General features: G+C 44.3%; 1 protein-coding gene across 1 annotated transcript in view; it reads left to right on the top strand.

The window, feature by feature from the left end:
• Window positions 1-18,333: 18,333 nt before the first annotated feature.
• Window positions 18,334-22,397, top strand: part of LOC141462570 (protein ELYS-like) — a 39,539-nt gene continuing 35,475 nt past the window's right edge. The window contains exons 1-2 of the mRNA XM_074144515.1: window positions 18,334-18,456; window positions 19,686-19,939. Coding sequence (XP_074000616.1) covers window positions 18,336-18,456; window positions 19,686-19,939 — 375 coding nt within the window. The 5' untranslated portion in view covers window positions 18,334-18,335. The remainder of the gene's footprint in view (window positions 18,457-19,685; window positions 19,940-22,397) is intronic.

Genomic DNA, 22,397 nt, shown 5'->3' with positions numbered 1-22,397 from the left:
GCCTGGTTCAGAAATACGACGTCTTCTTGCCTGAGTTGACGAAGTAGATGGAAACACATCATTTTGGTGGTGCACACAGCTTTTTTCTTATAATTGTTCAGTGTCATGGCCATAAGAACAGTTTTCTCAAGGGAAGCTCTGTCAAGGCAGCCTGAGTAGTACAGCAACCAGCAATCCATATAGTGCTAGCTCCACAGGGCAGCTAAACCTTTGCTGAGCAAACCCAATCCCTATTACTATGTATCCCAGAAAAAAAAAATCACTTTCTCAGTAGAGGCAATCCTTGAGTTCTGATTTTTCTTCTTTTTTTTTTGGAAGCCAAGCTGCTCAATTTCCTTCCTCAGCATCACCCCTGATTTCCCTCAGTTGGCTGTGGGGTTTTAACACCACATGAAACCTCTGCAGTTTGGTTCCTTGTTTTTCTCCTTTTCATTGTGAGGATGTCACCTTTGTCCCTCTGTCTGTCTCACCAGTACATTGCACTATATCCTGGTACTGTCCAAAAAGACTTCAGGGCTGAGGTGAAACAATTTGCATCAGCTCATTGCAAAATAGTCTTACCAGAGATTGACTAGTACTAAGGACTGAGAATTACCTTATTAAAAATGCAGAAGGTTAACCACAACAGAAATCTTAAGTACATGATTCTAAGTGCATGCCCAGGGATCAAGCATATCAATCTCCAGGGTTATGTTTCCTGACTTAGAGCAGTAGTTTTTTATCCAGCAGATCTAATGGGCAACACAGTCAAAAGCAAATTCTGGAACTAATCCTCTCTCACCGGGAGCTGATTTTGATGATTAAAGTGCAAGGTGCAGAGCAGCTAGAATCTACCACGTATAGACGGAGATAAAATAATCTGTCATACTTTGGGACACACCACGTTCACTGAGGAGGGCGGGGGCTGGGGAGAAGGACTCCCACTCCCACAGTTTAATTCCAGGTAAAGTGAGAGGCGCTCAGCTGGCACGCATACTGTAGCAGTATAATTTGTCATTTAACCAAGTCACAATCTTGATGTGAAAAGGGCTAGGTAAAATCCAGTGATTTTTTTCATGCAGAAAGAGGGATTAGAATACTGAATTAGTCTCTTATAACTTGAAAAATCTATGCATCTTTATTCTCCAAAGCCAGGGCCAAGCCACAGCAATTATTTTTAGGTAGAATTCTCTGTTGAAACCAAGGACAAATGTGGACCAGAAGTCAATGGTGTCATCTGGCCCTTTGGTAGGTCCTTGTATGCTGTTAACTTTGCAAAATTCAAGGCAGGTGATGTTAATCATCCAGCAGGAGCAGCTGCTGCTGGAGCCGTTCCTTGGCTGAAGTGCTGCTCCGCCAGGGGCTGGCAGTTCCTCCAAAGCATATTTAATTTAGCAGTGTAATTTTTTGAGCATATTTCTTAAGAGGCAGCAGCCACTGGTATGAATAAACACACAGATCCACCTGCCTCCCACTTTGGAGCAGATCTACTCGAACAAGTGAATGCAGGAACTGGGATACCCGGCTAATATTTCTGGCTCAGCATTCGATCTGTTGAATGGATTTTGGCAAGGCATTTCTCATTATAGGTGTTTACCTTCCAGTTTGTCAAATTGCAAGCACTTCGTGAGGCTGATTCACTTCTAGGACAAGTCACACATTGAAACCAGGCTAAACTTCCTTTCAGTGAGATCCCCGACCAGAGTCCTCTCACCAACTCGTTCCGGTGTAGACACTACTGTAGTATAAATGATTGTAAGTGAAATCATGCAACTTACTCACAACCAGTTATGGATCACACAGCTGTTGATGTGTCTAACAGGACACAATACTGGCTTTTCTTCCTTGCTCTGGAAATCCCTCCTAGCCTTTAAATGTTCAGTCCTTTTCTGAATCCTATGAAATTCTGGATGGAAATAACCCTCCACAGGAAGCTAAATACCATGTAGTTACCTGGCACCAGGATGACAGCTATGGTGCTGCAGCATGGCTGGTCCCATGCAGACGTACTGCATGTTGTGGCATCCAGGAGGAGAAGTTGGCTCTGCCTGAGGTGCTGGTGGCAGGGAGGCAGCACTCTGCCCTGTGTCCCTATTGAGCTACTGAAATAATTCCTAGATTCATCCGCTGTTTGAGGCTTAGAGTGCAAGGAGAGAGCAAAGAAACAACAAAATAAATTCTTGGTCAGCGTTTTTTCAGGGAACCCCATGTTTTTCCCACTGGCTGAAGTTGAAAGCCATACAACCTGCTGCAGAAATGTTTGCTAGCAGAAGGGAGAAAATAGTAAATATACTTGTTTGTTTCCTCATGTAAAAGAAATATTTTCTTACAATCAGCAAACAAACAGCAACACAAGTTGGCAAACAAACTAATTTTAAATGCTCCTTGTAGGACATCAACATCTGTTTTGTTCCTGTAAGCTGCACTGACTTGTTTAATTAGCATAGTACAAGCTGCTGGTGTAGTTTCTAGTGGAAAAGAGGAGACAATCCAGCCAACCCCTGCCACAGGTGGTATGTTTCAATGGAGTTGGTGCTACATATAATCTGGGGCTCCCTGGGAGGGAAAACACCCCTCCCCAGAAAGACCCTGGGAACCTCTGGCAAAGAAACTGAAGCTTTGTAGGTGAGGTAGTGCCAGTGCTGGGAGCTGCCCCAGCCATGCCAGGGACATGATCCCAGCACAAACCAACACACACATGCAGGTAGGGGCAGCCAGGCAGGAGGGAGAAGCATGGGGGCTAACCTCCACAGCCTCCCTCAAGCCCAACTGGGCATTGCACCCTGCCTGCGGCTGCCCAGGGAGACCTTCACATGATCTGATGGCACTCAGTTCCATTCCCATTATGGCACTTCCAGAAAAGTATTTTCTAGCTTTGAAACGGTGGAGTAGGAGAAGCTACAAGGACTATTTATTCACAGTGAATCTTTGTTCTAGCAAATTCAGCAGACTGAGTGATGTCTCTTCCTGTAAATTGCTCTCACCAGAGGTCACAGTGGCTCTTTCAGGGGCACTGGCTTTGTGTTAGCTGTCTCTGTATGCATGAGGATGGATAACCTTTATTTTTCAGTACTCGTGAGTCAAACCCAATAAGACGTTGATCACTTTCTGCAAGGTGCCAAGCACCCATTGACAAATGAGGTGTCTTAGCACCTCTCAGGAGGTGATCAGCATCTGGCAGAATAAAAGGCTGCAGGGCTGAGCTACCCAGACAGCCCACACAGCAATAAATTAGACATCACAGTTGCTGTGCTGGCAAATGACACTCACGCTCAGCAGTGCTTCTCGCACAGCTGGGCACACTGACATTAAACCTTACCTGCACAGGGAAATGACTCTTTCTCTCAAATATTTTCAAGAGTAGGTCTGTTGCAGATGGTTTCAGGAAACACAGATATCCTGCGCTCCCCTGAACATGGCCAGGAGGAACTTCTATTATTTGCTTTGTCTGCTTAGAGAGGAACTGCCAGATACTGCATGCTTTTTAAAAATCTGTACTTGACCATTGTTTCAACATACATGACCACGTTCCCTATGAAAAGAAGGGAACTTTATTTTCTTTTTTCAGGTTCTATTTTCCAGCATTCGTGTTTTCACTACATAAGTTTGGATTCGATTGCCTCCAAGTTTTCTAGTTTGCACCTTTTGATATCTTGACCTAAGGTCATACAGGGAGACTATAACCACCAAAGACAATGGCTAATACCAACAATCTCCAATTGATCTCTTCCCAGCTCAAGTTTTGCTAAATTAGGGCACTCCAAATTTGAACACAGGGTAAATTTAAACCACCTTACACATGCAATATTTGCACAATGATAATGAACTGCAGTCAGCAGAGTGATTTTGGTGCCAGTGAAACAACGCCCCTCTTAATTATTGGAGTATTTTTATTTTAGACCTCAGAAAGCATCTGCAGGCTACTTTGCAGCACCTTAGCATAGCAACCCGCTTCTCAGTCCCAGTGCACTGTCTGTTGCTATCGTGCTGCATAATCTGAATTAAAAAATCCCTCTGCACCAGAAATCATAGGAAACTGTATTTCAAAGTTAGATTTTAAGACCTTACTCTTTAGGATTTATTTCTTTTTTTTCCAAATGTGCAAACTCATTATTCCTTTGTTTCAACATGAAAGGTGATGGGGGTTTTCAGAGCCATAGGAGAGACCAGAAATGGAACCTCAAATCTGAAAAAAATCTCTTTTTTATTTCATGGGAAAAGCTGGATTTTGGACAAATGACCATTGAGATTTATCAGCAAAACTGTAGGCATAAAACCCATTGCATTTCAACAATATGATTACTTCAGCTACATTGCACACATGCTATGCAAGATCTTCTATTCCTTTCCTATGTAAAGGAGTATCTGTTGTTTACACTATCAAGTATAAACACGAATTTTCTCAAAATGTGCAATGCACACCAAGTGCTACTATGGAATGTGAACATCCCACTTCCTTGACTGGTGGGTGCTTTTGCTGTGTGACCTTTGTGTTGCACAACGAGGGACATCAGTTTTCAAAAAGGCTGGGCAAGTGAAATGCTGCTGGAGAACTTGGGGATTTCTTGTGTGATCAGCTAACAAAAAACTGAAAAGAAAGAAACTGCCTGCTGTGAATTCACTGGTGTGAGGTATATCCACGTTAGCACAGCTTACCCTCAGTTGGTCATTTTAGACACATTGAAGCAACCACGTACCTTTACTTGCAAGAACCTAAAAAGAAACATAAAAGAAAGGGTAAGCAAATGTGGCTCATGAACTTCCCTATAAAGAGCTGTGATATATAATTACAGACTCCTGCATCTGGGCAGGTTTTTTTCCCTTTCATTTCGTGATCAGTGTGGATAATTGGAAGGTCTTAGAGCAGTCTAACAAGTGCAACATATGGGAGAAGCTTGCTTTAAGGAGATTTAATTGGCTACACACTAAACAAGGTGTAGCAGCAGCAGCTTCCCAACCCTTGATGAACAGAGCCATTCCTCCCAGCCATTGGTAGCTATCTAAAAGTGAAGCACTCTTCCCCGCAATTTGTCTAGGTTCCCTCTAATGCCAGAGGGAGACCCAGGCACCCCAGAGGGACGTTCATGCTGACCCACCCCATGTCTCTCCTGCGATGGGACAAACAAGGTCTCCTGAACTGCATACTGTTTCCTCCAGCTCTGCAGGGAGCCCAGATGACTTCTGCAATTTATTGGCAGTGGTGCTGTAGGTGGGAGGGTGTAAGGTCCTGGGCACTACAGGATTGTAAGCAAGGGAAATCTGACTTACGGATCAGTCAGCATAGCTGAAGAAAAATAGTATTTCTATTCAGTTTCTATACAGTTCTTGCCCAATCGCCGCGCACCTTCCTGCCCCAGCTTCATTTAAGGGCAGAGAAGCCACATTTTAAATCAGAAAGAGGAAGATGTCAAGGCTTCAAACCACTACCCCAAATGGAAAAAAAACCAAAACAACCAAACAACTTCATAATATATAACTTTTTAATGCATAAAATGCAGCTGGGAGTATCTCTGACAATCAGGCTATAACATTTTTTACAGATGAAACCAAGACACGACCAATACATTGTATGCTGCTCAAGAAAGCAGTTTTTAAGGTCTCCTAAGGTCCCTTTTTCTGCTTGAACTGAAATGCAGATGCCTGTCTCTCTTTTTCCTTATGGCTACATGACTGTCTAGCAACTGCAGTTCCAACCACCATTTAAATTTCTCTTTCTCTGGGAAATTCTGGAGTGCCTCTCTTTATATTAAATTATTGCCGCTCTAGTGGAGAATAGAAGAGATCTCATTATACTATTTTTGGTTCATTAAGTTTCTAATTACTTTGGGTTTGATATTGAAAAACACTAATTAATGCTTTTAATGTGTAATATTAGTAATGCCCTACAATCGAATTAATATAATTTTAAAAGAAAAATAGAAAATATTTATTCCCAATGAAATATATAGTAGAATTAAAGGCTGAGAATATTTATAAATTACTTAAGAGTAAAAAATGTATAGAACTAATTGCTATTATCTCATAATCAGGCATTCTAAATCCAGAAAATTAAATTAAGATTAGTCTTTTAAAACTCACGAAACAGAGTAAATAAAAAATTCTCAGTTGAAACAATTCACAGTGAAACCTCTCAAACAGCTCAAATGCCTGTCTGTTGTGTTTTAGGCTTTTTAATAATTGGCTTCAAGGACACTGGACGTGTTTTCCAAATAGATTCCTCCTATGTAATTACTGAAAGGCAATATTTAATTCTTGTTTTTAAACTTGTATCCTTGTAATTACATATTTGGATAAGTATAACCACATCTCTGAGCATCCTGTGTTTATAAACAACCCTGTGCTTGAAAATCATTACAGCACTGCAGAATTTTCTTTCTTGTTTCACCTTTACATCCCTGATATATACTTACAGTCTGAAATTCATTTTAACACAGGGTTTTCTTCATCTGAGAATTGGCTTAATTTTGGTACAGCTTACGGAAAATTTCAGACTGTGAGCACCAATTAATAAGTGCTTGTAGAGGATGCTACTGTATGCTCTTCAATGATTTGAAAAAGATATTATCAAACTATGAATCAGTTTCCATTTTAGCTTTTTGAGGCAGAGTCACAGATACTCAAATGCAACACAGAGGCAAAAGTGGATGCTGACTGGTTACTCTGGAGCAACAGCCGCATGGCAATGCCAGGGCAGCTCAAAGCAGCAGACCGTGCTGGTGAGTCTCACCCGTAATTAGATATTGACTTACTCACTTGGAAGGAAGGCTGTGCTGCCCAGGACACCACCGAAGAGCCTGAGCCTCACCTCTGGCTCCCTGAAATTCAATAACTGCTTTGGGGCTCTTTCCCCAGCTCTCCCAGAGCAGAAAGTCTGCCTTGGTGGGAAGAGGAGCGGTGCTAGAGCCCTTCTCTGCTCCTTTGGGAGGGAGTATCGCCAGGGCCGGGTACCCCCATATGGTTCACCAGCATGCAGCCCCCCAGCACCCACAGCTGTACGGCAGCAGGTGGTGACCAGCAGAGTCAGTGCCTGGCTCTCAGGGGGACCCATTTTGGAGCTGCTGTGCTGCTGCAGCAGTGGCTCCACTTGTAGCTTACTCAGCCCTAACAATGAGATTCGGCAATCACTAACTAAGCTAAATAAGAACATTAGCTTTCAAATACAGCTTGTCCACTATGTTTTCAACAGTCTTAAATGCATGAAACCTGGTCACATCTTGTACACCAAGCAGCCTGATTTTTCCAGCTTAGCTGAACATTTCAATTTGCATACCATTTGTGTACAATTTCAGTTGCAGCATCTCCCCTCTTCACTGCATCTTCCTTCCTTCTGTCTTCTATTTGCACAGGATCTCACTGCTTTCTTCCAGTGTTTTGACTTTTACATGCACCCCCCCTGCCCGTTGTCTCACATCCACTTCCACTTATCCCTCTGTAATTCTTTGCTGATGCCACAGACACAGAGCTCTCTCTCTTGTTTTTGTCCTCCAGCTCCTCTGCTTGCTCCTGGTTCCACCTTCTCCCATCTCCTTAATTGCCTCACTCTCATTTTATCTCTTTAATTGCTTACCCTTCTCTGGCTCTTCATCATTTCAATAAATGCATCTGTTAATCCTCTTACTGTTTACGAACAATCAACCTCCCTCTCCCGCCCCCGATAACTACTCTTTATACATTTTCTCTTTCTTTTAAACAACATGCACCTCAGTTCTCTTCGCTTTGTAAGCTCAGTGAATGCCTGGAGTCCTCCTCTTGCGGCTCCTTCTCCCTCTCTGGGCCTCTGCCCCCGCACTCAGTCAGCATTGTTTTTGTGGGAGCCTTGAACAACCTCCTCTTAGGCAGCTCCAACTCTCCCCTACATCTCTGTTCGCCCACCAGGCACTTGCCACAAGTCAACTAAGCTGCTCTCCCTGAGAGGTTATTCTCTCCGTCTTTCACAGCCCTCCCCTTTCCCTTCCCTCACTTGACCAGCATGGCTTTTTCTCTTTATCTTACCCGCCAGACTCCAGCGCAGGTGGTATAAAGCTCTGTCCTTGTCCTCTTTCTCTTTTATGCCTTCTCTCTGGGTAATCCCAACCGCAAACATAAATTCAGCTGCTGAGCAACTTAAAGATGCAGTGCTCTATTCAGATCAGTCTCTCAAGGTGAGATTAACCTGACCAAAAATAAAAGAGTACAGTGCAGGTGTCTCCACCTGCAATGGCCATCTAGACTCCCCTTACAGCTAATCCAATCTAAAGCAGGGCAGATGAATGGCACCCAGGAAAAACCTGTTCCATTCCTCTACGAAAAAAGGTAGCCCAGCTGGGTAGCTCTGATGCTGGTGACTGCACTGTGGATACTTAAAACTGGGCAAGATGAATGCCAGACCTTCTTTTCAAGCACAACCTTGCCAGACTCTCTGATGCCTGCCCCGGTAAGCCTTGCTGCCAGCCCAGGCTCAGGCTGGCTAAAACAGACCACTCCATTGTGTTGCTCCTCAGCCACTGTTTAGGCCAGTGTTCAGGCATGCCTCTAACTGGGGTGTGTGTGTTTGTGTCTTTGATCCAGACCTCTCCCTGCGGCCTTATTCAGGCCATGTCTGAGTCTTGTGAGGTTTGTCCTCTACAAAAATTCCTGACATGGAGCCTTTCTGTCTCCATCCGTACAGCTGAGGCTCTCTTCCAAGCTGTTACGACTTTGAATTGTGCTTACTGACAAAGCGCTTACCCTTAATGAGGGCGACCCTGTCTCCTGCACATAATCACTCTAAATGCCTTGGCAAAGGATATGGCTCTAGCTGGTCCTCTGTGCTGCCATGCCTATCTTTGCATTTCTCCCCCAGCTCCCTCCTCTCTGTCACATCAGGTGAGAGACGCTTGTCCTCGCTTTCAAGACCACCCCAGCTCTGCCTTTCTCATGCACAGCCTCTCATGTGTACCAGAGTCAGCCCTGCCATCATCCATCAGCCGGTGTTATCATCCTGCTCACTATGTGGTGAGCGCAGCCACACAGGTGTCACACTGCCCAGCATGTCCGGGAGGAGCTGCCTGCACACGCACCTTCAAAATTCCCCTTTTCCTTGCACAAAACACTTGACAAGGGTTGGGCGTTCTTTTGTGCAGGCAAATAGTGCCTCACCAATGCCTCGTGACTGTGTGCACAACCTCCCCTGTTAGGTCAGGAGCCAAGCTGTCCTGTGCGACTTCATTGCCTGGCACAGTGGGCCCCTTGTCCATGACTGCTGCTCTTATATGCTATGAACTAATAGATCTAAAATGGCAAGAGCAGCTACCGAGTCACAATCAGCATCTGCATAATAATATAAAGAATTAACCATAAGAGGCACAGCTGTAATTTAGAGATAATGTATGCCGTTAGTAGTGCTGGAAGAAATTGAATGTATTTGTCACTCCTTTGATGATCCTGACACTTCTTGGAAGCACTGCAGATTTATTAATATCTGAAAACTTCTGTTTTAAAGTCAAAGAGTATTTTGACCATGTTACAATACATACTCTCTAAGCTGTAGCATTAGACTTGCACTTTTCACTTCATACTTCATTCCTCTCCTTTCAGTGACTAACAGTGTAACTTTAATTTTATGTTAACTGTGTTGGTTTTTTACATATGCTTTCTGATTGAAAATAAGACGAAAATTGCAGGTAAATAGCCTACCCCTTTAAAATCCAGAGGGACTGGGGAGGGGGGCAAGCAGTTATCAGACAAGTCTGGGATATTGGCAGAGGCTTCCTCTCCTGGGATAAAAGAAGATGAAGAAAGAGGTGGGTGTCTGCGAGTCATCTTTGAATCATGAGGCTTAGATGGTTTGCGTAGACTATATTCTAGAGTGCTAGTGAAAATGTTTTATATTGAGGGTTTTTTCTTCTGAATTTTGTGTTGAATAAATTTGTGTCCTTAAAGAAACTCTGAGGCTAACAGGGAGTCCTTGCTGTGATGGGAAACAGATTAGTCTTCACTTACAAGAAGCTATTGTTCTGAAAGCCTATACAGGAATCTCAAGTAGGATCATTTAGTGTTATTACCTGGTTTGGGTTTTTTTCAGTAAACTTTTCTGAGCATGTATATCTGAGTACTGTGTTGTGGGTTTAAACATCCATCTCAATTTTTAGCCGCTTTGCTCTAAAATCAATTGAACTCATCATGGATGTGGTGAAGAGGTCTGGAATGCAAGAACTGGCTTGTATTCTGATTTTCACTTTTACCGTTTCTAGGGTATTTTAGGACATACATGTGGGAGTGTGAGAGAAAAGGTAGGTATTAAACTGCTGGAGTGACACTTAATAGCTCTGGTATTTTCTGGACAATTTATAAATTGTAATGAAAATTATCTTGAATGCGATGAGCAATCAATCTCTTTGTGAAGGATACTATGTGGACTGGAGAAAAAATAGCATGAAAGTAAACATTATGTTAAAAGGCCAAAGACCAAAAGTATCTCCTCCTGTTTTTAAAGTTGAAAACAGAAGACCTAGTTCCTTAGTTTAAACTGAGGGATGAAGAGGAATTATGCTGCAGGCACTACTGTAAATTCAGTGAGCTTTACTTAACTTGTGACAACAGTGAAATACTCACGTAACAGGAATTGGGTGGCTGCCATTTGAGTGTGTTAGTGACTGCATTATACTGTGTTGAAGCTGGGATAACTAATGGATTTCTTTTGTTTAAGACAAGTATAAAAGAAATTGAGCTCTTTTGGTAGCTGAAAGAAAAGGAGTACCATATTCTGAACAGGCATGTGCAGGTTGATTAATAACTGTCTTCTGCATGTTCATGGAGATTTGGATACACATGATAAAAAAGAACAAATGCCTAGTTATTGGCTACCTGGAAAAAAAGATGGGGTCCTGGTGGCAACTGTTAGGTTGGAAATACCTTCTGTCATCTAATTCTTGCTCAGTACAAGATAGTGGGACTTTGCTCATTCTTTGTACATAAACAGTGTTGCACAAGAGATACATCAGTCTGTTATCACGGTCTCATACCAACTGAAACAACATCCAGAACATCAAAAGCCATGAACTAGGATTCAATGAACAGTAATTCACAAGTACAGTGATACTTCTCTCTCCTCACATTGCTGATGTTGTACTCCAAGAGGCAAAACCCGAAAGGGCAAGTATCTTGCCGAGGCGATAGTGACATGTACCTTGTGTTGTAAAACAAATGGAAAGAAGGTCACAACTTAGCTTGGCAAATCAACACAGAGAAGTATCATCATGGTGGTTGTGAAGAATAGTTTTGTACAGGTAAGTACCTCCAGCTGCCCTCTCTTCAGTGGCGAATGCGTGCAAAACTAGAAACCAGTCATAGTTTCTATTTGTAAAGAAATGCTTATTTATGCTGTCATATGGGAATTTTTATAATCTAAAATTTTATCTAATGTCTAGAGTTAAACTATTTTTCATATTCTTAATTGCCAGTGTTATTTCATTAAAGTCTAGCTATGTTTCTGCTTCTTTGCTGTTTAGACCATTGCAGTCGAGTACGAACAACTGCAATAAGCTAGAGACCAGGAATCAAGCAAGCCTGGAAACCTGCGTATTTACAAAATGTACAAAGCTCTCTTCTCATTGGCACTGAGCATATTTTACTCCTTGCATAAACCCCATTCGGACTGCTGAAGGATGTTAAGACAGAACCACTGCCTTTGCAGACACCGCACACACCGGTACCAGGCTTCAAGCTTCACTGAAATAAGGTTGCATCTTCTGAGTTTTCACTGACACTGCCAAGACTGTAGTTGTTGCTGAAACAGCTGTGCTGGCAAGAGTCTGTAATGAGGTGTAAAACAAAACCACGAGCCAAGCCTGCAAACTACCAGTGAGGAGCTCGATTTGCAGGCGAAGCTCGCCAGGAGCGGAACCCGGTGGGGAGGGATGGTGCCCCTGCCAGCGGGGCCTTGCGCCTGGGGAGGGCCAAGCTCCTCCGAAACCCATTTTTAGCAGCAACCAAGTGCCCTGCTCCTGAGATCAGAGGGACAGGCGTGAGCAGGGCTGGCCCGAGCAGGCCACCTCCCCGCAGGACTGGGGAAGTGATCGTCCCCCTGTTCCTGGCACTGGTGAGGCCCCACCTGGAGCACTGTGACCAGTTTTAGGCCCCTCCCTGGCAGAAAGACACTGAGGTCCTGGAGCGTGTCCAGAGAAGGACAAAAAAGCAGGTGAAGAGTCTAGAGCACAAGTCGTATGAGGAGCAGCTGAGGGAACCGGGGTTGTTCAGCCTGGAGAAAAGGAGGCTGCGGAGAGACCTTCTTGCTCTCTACAACTACCTGAAAGGAGGTTGTAGCAAGGTGGGGGTTGGTCTCTTCTCCCAAGTAACAGCCGATAGGAAAAGAGGAAATGGCCTCAAGTTGCGACAGGGGAAGTTTAGATTGGATATTTGGAAAAAAAATTTCACTGAATGGATTATCAAGCATTGGAACAGGCTGCCCAGGGAAGTGGTTGAGTCACCATCCCTGGAGGTATTTGAGAAACATGGAGATGTGGTGCTTAGGGACATGGTTTAGTGGTGGACTTGGCACTGTTAGGTTGATGGTTGGACTCGATGATCTTAAGGGTCCCTTCCAACCTGGACGATTCAGTGATTCTATGGCAGGTTCCCCCTTGGTGGGAGAGGGGGGAGGCCTGGCCCCACAGGTGCTGTGGGCTCTGCAGAGTGTGTGCTTTTGCCGTGGGTGGGAGCGTTCCCTGCGTGCTCTGGGATCGCTCCCCTTCAGGACCGCCCGCCGGCTGGGGTTGCCGCTCGAGCCCCGAGGCAAAATGGTGCCGCCCCTACCCCCTGCCAACCGCAAGGCGCTACGGTAAGCCAGGAACTACAGTTCCCGGCGTGCCCCGCGCTAAGCCCGCCCGTACCGGAGGTTCGTTAGCGGAAAGGGGCTGGCGGCGTGGCACGCTGGGACACGTAGTCCGGCGGTGGCCAGCGCCGGGGGCCGGGTCCCGCCAATTTGAAAACTCCCGCTGTGGCCGCGGCCGCTCTCGCGAGAACTCCCCCCCCCCTCCCCCCGCTCCGCCCCCCGCGCGGCGGGTGAGCGAGCGAGGTGGGTGCCGCGCGCCGGGGCGAGGGGGATCAGCGCGGAGCGGAACGAACAGCTTGGGGCGCGCGTGGCGGCGGCGGCGCAGGAGGTCGCGCGCGGCGCGCTGGGTTGCGCAGGAGCGCGAGGGGCGGTGCGGCGCGGCCGTTGCGGGCCCGCGACTGGCGGAGGCCGCTCTTAACCGCTGTGGGAGATGCTGCCGCCCTCGTCGGCACGTACCAGGGTAAAAAAACGGGCGGGGGTGGGCGGGCAGGAGGGAGCGGCGCGGGGAGAAGGCATCGGTGGGGACCTTCCTTCGCTGGTAGCAGCAGGTACCGGGCGCTCCTGAGGCGGAGTAGGCCGGCGCAGCCGGGGCCCTCGGCGGGCCCTGCCCCTTATGTAAGTGACCCACGGGCTGTGGCGCCGTGCCCTGCCACACGTGGCCCGGCCGCGGTGGGGAGAGGCCAGGGCGGCCGGCGGGGAGGCCTGGGCAGCGCACATGGGAGGCGACGGCGGCGTGCGAGGCTCGGCAGCCGGGAGACGGCCGTCAGAGGCTGGGGGGCGTGGGAGATGTGGCGGCTGCCGCCGGGAGGTTCCCCTCCTGCCCAGTCACCCGCTGCCTGGCCCCCGCATTTCGATCCTTCCTTCGCTTTTTTTTGAAGGGTTTATCTTTTTTCTAATCTTCTTTTATTTCTTTTTTTTTTTTCTTTTTTTTTTTTATTTTCCCCCCTCCTCCTCCCCTTCGGTGTGGTTTTCCAGGAGGAGGCGGGAAATTCGCGATCTGCCTCGAGCGGCGATCGCGGGAAGAGGACTGGGTTTCATGGGGAGAGCGCAGCTTTACAGGAACCCAGTGCATTTTGATGTGGGGGAGGGGGGCTTCTCTTAATTTTTTTGCATCACACAGCAAAGGTGCTGACTCAAAAGTGCTTAATTTTATCCGTAGGAAACCGTGACTCCAGGTTTGGAGCTTCTGCCAATAGAAAGGAAGCGTGGTGTTAGTTTTTCAGGTCTAATAATTGCTTCCTGATTACGTTTAGTAAAATTATGCGAAATTTAGGGACTTAATTCTGTCAGGAATGCTGAACCCCGTTTAGGGTGTATGGCTTACTGAGGTAGTTCCAGTATTCCTCTGATGGTTGAATCAGTCTTGGCTGGGAGCTGGCACAGGCCTTTGGGCACGCAGGACCGTACCCTGTTCTGCTGAGGTCCGCTCCTTGTTTACCTACTGCATCAACTGTTTTTCCTGCACTGATTTGCCTGGGGTTTGCTTTTTCAAGACAACAAATGTAATCGGGCTTCTATTAATTTTGTGTCTTCTACCTAGTAAGCTGTCGGATACTGTTTTAGAGAACCAATGGTGACAAGGCTTTGCTGGTGTGGTATTGCTTTCCTTGTGTGGTGGAGAAACCACTTAAACTGACAGGAGAGAGTCATCAAATATCTGAGCCTTTTGTATATGTTGCAAATGTTTTTGCAGTTCAGCTGGTCAAGTTGCTCTTTGTCAAAATATGTTTCAGAATTAGATATGCAAAAGCCACCTGGACACGGTCCTGGGCAGCCTGCTGTAGGTGGCCCTGCCTTGAGCAAAGGGGCCGGACCAGATGACCTCCAGTGATTCTGGAAGGCCTTCCTTTTCATTGTGATTCTGGAATTTGTACTTAGTTTTTTCTTAATTTCTTTTTCTTTTTCCCATTTTCTTAGAAAATGTGATCTGAATAGCATCACACAGTGTTGTCTGTTTTCTGATGACCAAGTAACACTTCTCTGAAATCACTTCAGCTTCTACCTCTGGCTGAATGAAAGAACGATGCCTGTCAGCTGCAGCCTTTCTCAGAGAGACAGGGAGTCTCTCCATGCAAGAGGGGATAAAAGATGTCTGACTGTGTCCTGAGCGGTGTCCTTTCTGAAAGTAAAGGGCTTTTTAGCTCTCCCTGCAGACTGAGTGTGTCGTTTCACCCGAGTATGAGCTAGCATACCGTCTGACTGCCGCAAAACGGAGACGGACGAATTCCCTCTCCTTCTTCCCAGCGCATTGTCCTGCCTCCTTCCTTGTGCCACCTTTCCTGCTTGCTAGTTCTCTCTGCAAGGCAGTTGAACTCTCTAAGTTGCTGGAACGCTACCTGCTTTTCTGGGTTAGTTTCCTGCCTGCTTAGGGAGTTAACTTGGCTCATAAAGTGCTCTAAGAAGTGTACAGGGCAGTGCAAGGTGAGCCGGGGGAGTACGGTAGCAGAACAAAGGAGCGGACAAAGAGATGGGAGGCGGCAGCAGGTCCTCTCTTTTGGTGGCAGTGAAGTCAACATGTTTTGTGAAATCATCTCTTCAGCTGCGGCTGGCCACAGTTTTAGCTTTTTCTTCAGGAAGCGCATAGCATTGTTGGCTTTTGAAATGGATTTTCATGTACTACCATCAGTCAACACTGACATCCCAGAACTCTGATGTGGCTGTATGTGATTCTGCTTGAATGTGTAATTTCTCCTTTTTTTAAGTAGGTTTTTTTTTTCGTTTGTTTGTTTTTTGCCCTGGGGCTTTTTAATCCAAAAATCGATCCTCAGTCTATGACCTGTGGCATGTTCCTTTCTTTGGAAGAAGTTCGTGAAGTTTGGAAGTCCTAAGTACCTAGGCTGAAGAAGAATGGTCATTTTCACAACTTGTACACAGAGTACTTTGGTATAGGATACAGTTGCGAGGTTGGATTCTTTCTGAACATGGAGTATGCCTGTAGTATTTTACACTGATTTCTAACAGACAGAAATAGGAATGTGATTGTATTTCTTGTCTTCAAATAGAGCAGAAATGCAGTTAGTGTTGGATATATCTCCTAAAGGAGTGGCTTCATGCCTTTAACCCAGTTCTCTCTGTTTTCCCACTGTTTTGATTTCCCAGTAATCCTTGGTTTAACTTGGCAGAATGCAAGTAGAACATCCTAATAGCCAGATCACTATATATTTTGTTCGTAATTTATTATGGATTTTATCTTCCTAGCTCCATATTTCCAATCCAGATGTCTAGAAAAAAAAATCTTTAAAATGCCTATTGGCTTACTAGAGGAAACCTGTGCATGCCTGATGCTCTAGCATTTTCGCATGCTTTTATATGTAGTTAATAACTGGGCATGATTAAATTTAAAGTTAGATGAATGGTCCAGGTGTGCTCTTGGCCTGTACTGGCAGGCAGTGGCAAAGGCAGGGAGAGCATGCAGTTGAGAAGTTTTCTTGAATGCTCAACAGGGGGAAGTGCAAAGTCTTGCACCTGGGGAGAAACAACCCCATGCACTGGTATGTGCTGGGGGCTGCCCAGCTGGAGAGCACCTTTGCAGGGAAGACCCTGGGTGTTCTGGTAGACACCAAGTTGACCGTGAGCTAGGAATGTGCCCTTGCGGCAAAGGTGGCTGACGGTAGCCTGGTCTGCATGAGGAGGAGCATTGCCAGCAGGTCAGGGCAGGTGATCCTTCCTATAATCAGCAGCGGTGAGACCACACCTGAAGTCCTGTGTCCAGGTCTGGGCTCCCCAATCTCACAAGAGATATGGAGGTACTGGAGAGAGTGCAGCAAAGGACCACAAAGATGGTTAGAGGGCACTGGAACATTTCTCCTGTGATGAAAGGTTGAGAGCTGGAACTGTTCAGTCTGGAGAAGAGAAGGCTCAGGGGGCATCTCCCCAGTGCATATAAATACCCAAAGGGAGCATGTAAAAAAGACAGAGCCAAGTACTTTCCTGCAGTACTCAGTGACAGGACTAGGGGCAGTGGGCACTAAATGAAACATTTAAAAGATGCTATTCACCAATCCAATATATCTGTATTAGTATTTGGTATTATGGGTAACTCATAAAATATATTCATTAAATCATTACAGTTAAACTAAGCCAGAATGCTGGTCAAATTGTGGGCCTCTACTCTGTGGAGCTCCTGGATGCAGTCTGAAAGTTCATCCCACTGTCACTTTGAAATGATGACAAGTGCCAAAAAGCTTAGTGTGGGATCCTGACATACACCTCCCGTGTTTCATGCGCTCATTGATTTCATGCTGGCAGAAGATACTGGAATGTATTCTCAAATAGAGTGCTTGTGGCTTGAAATATAGTAGATTCCAATGCCCAGGCTTTAGAGCATAGTCTTTCTTCAGAAAAGCACAATTCATATAAATTGTATTTATTTATAAACATTTCCCTTTGATAACTTGGTGTTGCTCTCAGAGTCTTGCCTTCAAAACTAGATGTAACCTCCTATGCTCTAAGGAAAATAGGTTACTGGAACGCAGTGGAAGAAACAATCATAAAACTTGATTTGCAGGGGAACATGCATGGTACAGTTAATCCATTAGGCTTTGTGTGCACATTTAAGTGGTTGGCTGTACTGCTTTGTAGCATAGGGTAAGGGTTCTGCTTGATGCCCAATTTGGTCAGCATGCGCAACACCCAGGAATGGTGAACTGTGTATAGTATCTTCATTTTGAGACTTTGTGAAGAAAGCAGTGCTATTTGAACAAGATGATTAAAGTTGCCTTGTTTTCTGGAGCCTTTTTTAATAACCCAGCGAACTTGCAAAACGTAGTTACTTAGAGTACTTTGTATTTCCATGTGTATAGAATATCTCTTAATTAGCCACCTATTTAATCTCGTAAATCCCTCCAGCTTTTAAATTTTTCCATAAAAAATTGATCTTGACATGCTGAAAAGTGGGCTCTTTGTGGAGCACCTACAGAAATGTGGAAACTGAATGGCATACACTTTTTTTGTAAAATAGTACAGAGATGTGGTAAGGACAGGCAATATGAAGGAAGGGACTGGAATAGGGAATATGAGGATTTAAGTACAGAATACAATCAGTGTTTAAAGTGCTGAAAAACTGCTTTATAATTGATGAGCTATAAAAGTCTGTATTTCTTGTAATGTAAAAATATCAACAGTACGTTTTTCCAGGAGAAGTGAAGGTAGTTAAGAACTTTATATTCATTAATGTTCAAAATAAACATGCTGAAAGTGAACAAGATAAAAATGATTCATGAAATCTATTAGAAGACAATTGACAATAAGTAATAAAGTATAAATTCAAGGTAAAGGAGCAGTGGAAACTTATACCTGTTACTGAGAAGCTTTTTAAAGTATGATTTTTCTCAGATCCCATCTTACTAATGTATGTGAGTAGACCTGAAGTCAGTGTACTGGGCTTTTTATCTGTCAATACCTCTGTGTCACTTATTGTTGATGATCTCATTTTTCCTAAGGAAAAGAGCTAGAGCTGATGTCTAGAAGATTTTTCACCGTGTACTGATGAAATATGTCAATCTCAAGAATATTTCTGGCTGATGTGAGTCTATTTCTGCACTTTTTTCTTTATTTACAGTGAAGAATGCGAGACCTAACGGCCCAGGTAACGAGCAGTCTGCTGCAGTTTCCGGAGGTGACTCTTCAGGCACTTGGGGAAGATGAGATAACCCTTGATTCTGTGCTGTGCGGGAAGTTTTCTGGAGGTGAGCGTTTTCCTTTAAATTTGGTCTTGGTGTGAAGCTATTGTTGCCCAGAAGTTACCTGAAGCCGCAGGTCATAGTATAACTGTGTCAGGTTGGTGCATTGAAGATGCGTCAGGTTTAGAGAGAACAAAAGGGATGCTTTAACGCTTAGGAATGTTAATATGAAAACATGAGTATAGTTAAACTTTGAAGTTACAACAACCTGCACCAATCTTATGCTGTTAAAATAATTCACTTGAACATGCTGAGTCAGTGAGCCCTCCTCAGTTTTTAATTAGATAAAAGGCAGTTTTCAGAAGAGCGATAGTGTTGTTTTGGGGGGCATTTCGTTCCACCAGCTCAAGCTCTATGACCATTGTAACATCAGATGCAGAAATAGTTCTCCTACAGTGTTACGGAGGAACCCCCCCCCTGCTTTTTCTTTCGTAGTCTGAGCAAAAAGAGAAGGAAGAGGATAAGACTGTTAAGCACCGCAGCTATGTTTCCAAAGTATCTAATAGGATGCAGATGAGTAGCCAGTGAGAGCTGCTGAAAGTGGCTAAGCAGATTAGGTAGTTGGCTTCCTAGGTGATCTGACAGTAGAGCTGGGTGCCGATCTGGATGTTTAGGCTTCTGTTGAGACCAGGTAGGATCTATCTACCTGACTGCAAATGGAGTAGTTGAGTTAATTCTTCCTTCGAGCTTGAAGTAGTTCAGTGAAACAAAACGCGTTAAATTCTTCCTGTGATCAGCCCGTGTGAAAGTTTAAATTCCCTCACGCAGGGCCCATTTTAGGATAATTTCTTGTTGAAGTCCAAATCCTTGCCCAAAGGAGGCATGTGTCAAGTAGAACTAATAAACCAGAAATGAATTGGCTTAGATGTGTTATGTGTGGGGTGCGCTTTAAGGCTTGTATTCCCGTATGTATTTGGACGATTTCTACCAATCCCAAGCCAAACACGGTATAAAGACTATAGATCAAGATACTGTAATCTTTGTCCCAGACAATCCAGATTTTTCAGTGCAGGAATGAGAAGTACAACTGTAAAACAACAAGGTTGTTATTTTGAAGTGTTATTCCTTGAGGATTTCAATGGGTGATTTTGAGTAATTGACCAGAACGAGGTAAGTTGGTCTCCCTCTGCTAGGTACGTGTTTTGAAGGCAAGGGGCAGTGACTGTGATTTTTTTCCCGTTGTTTTCAGTCTTCCGTTGGAGATTTGCTTTAGCCAGTTTTCTTTTCTCTTGCAGGGAGAAATGGCCTCGCGTGGTTGGCATGTGGTCCTCAACTGGAGGTAGTGAACTCTGTGACAGGAGAGCGTCTCTCTGCGTACCGTTTCAGTGGAGTAAATGAACAGCCTCCCACTGTCCGTGTGGTAAAGGAGTTTTCCTGGCAGAAGAGAACTGGGCTGCTGGTTGGGTTGGAAGAAGCAGAGGGAAGTGTTCTCTGTCTGTACGACCTTGGAGTATCAAGAGTGGTTAAAGCGGTTGTTCTTCCCGGAAGGGTACGTACTTTTTAATGGGAGAAACGAAGCGTTTATGTTGCTAGGTGCTGCATAACCCTGTTTCAGGACAAGCTTTGGAGCGTTTCTTTGTAGGAGTTATTTCTTCTGCGGTGCATTAACCTACTGTCAACTTAAGAGTATCCAGTCAAGAGAGTGTTGATGTGCAGTCTTGGGCTTAGCGGTACCATTATCCTTTGAGTTTACTGATAGTAAGCCAAGTCTACTGGTTTTACTGTAGAGCGCATAGTTACTTGCCACAAAAAGGGATTGAAAATACCCCATTTTTGGCCCTATTTGCTTGAATTCTGTCAGAAAAACTGTCTTTAAAATGTTTCAGAATTCCACAGTTGTGCTGTAAATGACTTAGACACATTCCCAGGAATCTCAGCCTAGCAAGCAGGTGACTGTAGAGCAGAACACATTTTCCTGTTGACTTAGGAGGGGAGAAAAGAGCCTTTAGTGAGTTGCCCGACAGATTGTTGAAAGGTTGACTTTCAGCCTGCAGTCCTTGAATCTCTGCTCTTTGTTATGTTTGTGTAGATGGGATACAGCAGTGGGGTAGGTGGGCGTAATGTTACTGATTTTTTTCTGTCTTCTATAACGCGTAACCTCAAATGATGTAATGTCCCCTAGCCTTATTACCTTAATGTAAACAAGAATGAGTGTAAGTTAATAGAACATCAAGAATCACTGTATTTTTATCATCTTAGAGCCTGCAACAAATAAATACTTACTTCTTGCCCAGCTTTCCCTCAGGTGATTTGGTTTGACTTGCGAGAATACAGGTGGAGCTTTGTTTGTGATGCCACAGCGTGCTTATTAGTAGTAAGCATTTGTATTGTGGTCATTTATAGAGACAGGAGTTGGGTTGGTGCTCCGCTGTGTTAGTTTGCCCCTAAATCTTAGAGTTTTAGCCGGAAAGACAAGCTGTCTGCTGACATAAGCGTATCATCAATAAGTAAACTATGTTTGAGAAAAAGGACATAGCTTTGTTAAGATTTATTTTGTAAACCTAAGCAAGTTTGGAATAGGAAAAGGAAAGGGTAAGAAGGATTGTGTCCTATGTCAAATCTGTGTCTAGAGAAGTCATTTGAAACTGAATGTGGTTATAACTCTCAGTTGTACTAGGGAGTTTTTCCAGACCACAAAACAAGTGTTTCTGGAGAAAGTATGACAAAGCCTTGGGGGGAAAAGTTGGTTGTTGTATGATGAAGGTTATGAGTTCTGGAATGTAGGCAAAGCTTACCTGAATTTCTGCTCTTATGCCTTGAATGCTCTTGATGACAAGGATGTCTGGTCCGTTGCTTTCATTTTGCTTCTTATCTTTTTGCCATTAGATTAGTTAGATGACCATAGGCAGGAGACAGGTTTTGCTAGTTGGACTGTTAACTTCCAGGTTGTGAGTGGGAGTAAGTGTAAGCAAAACCAAGCAGATGGAATTTCTGTGGACAGCTAAGTTGTATAGGTTAACAGCAACTTAGAGTAACTCTGGTCCAAGGTGTCAGGCCATTACTGTACTAATATAGCGTACTGTACTAATATAGCGTACCGTATGACTGCCTTTTAGTGGAAGAGTAGGTGTCTGTTGATTCAGAGAGAAAAGGGATGAGCTGAAATAACCAAACTCCCAAGCTTAGAATTCTGTCATAATTTTTTTTTTTTTGAGCATTTCCCGTTGCCCTCTGGATGATATACCTGTGAAATGCAGCAGAAAACTGGAAATGTTAATGGAGTATTATTTGAATTGGATTCTAGTAAAAACAAATCTGAATTGAAAACATCAGTTCTTTTAAATGGTTTTATAGTGGTTGTATGTTTCAGAACTATTGAAGGGTATTTTCACAAGCTTTCCTGGATTGTATGAGGCAGAAGGGTAGCATTCAGATTCGGTGAGCTGAGAAAAGTTTTCTTTGTTCGTTTCCAGAACGAGTTGGCATTAGTCTAGAATATGAAAAGCCATTGCTTAGCACAGTGTAAAAAGAGGCAGTTTCAGGAGCTTCTACATGGAAAATTGAAGTGTCAAAATCAGGAAATGTTTTTGGAAGACTGTATGTGAAAATGGAAAAGATTCATTTGGAGCCAGTTGTACAATGACAAAAATCTTAGAAAGAAGTTGGAAGCAGCACTTGAGCTTTGGCTAATTCTGCAGCGACATATGTACAGTATTTCTGCTTCCCTCATAACAGTCATTGAGACATGGTTCAGCAAGATTTGGAATAATCCAAACAGTTTGGGTAGTCCTTCGAGTAGCAGAGAAGATTGGAAATTTAATTCGATTTACAGGAAATCTAGACCAGAAAATTACAGTTGTCTAAATTACTCTAGCTACTTCTAAGGTTAGAATTCTTGTGAGCAAGACGAAAGGTAAATTCTGGAGTAGACAGCCTGTCAGTGTAGGGATAGCAAGTGCTTGGTATGGGAGAGGAGAAACCTTTGGGGCTCAGGGCTTTGGTTATTT

The sequence above is a fragment of the Numenius arquata genome, chromosome 2 (assembly GCF_964106895.1).
Source record: "Numenius arquata chromosome 2, bNumArq3.hap1.1, whole genome shotgun sequence".
Classification (NCBI taxonomy): Eukaryota; Metazoa; Chordata; class Aves; order Charadriiformes; family Scolopacidae; genus Numenius; species Numenius arquata.
The sequence above is the reverse complement of the archived record's forward strand: the minus strand, read 5'-3'. Positions and strand labels throughout refer to the sequence as shown.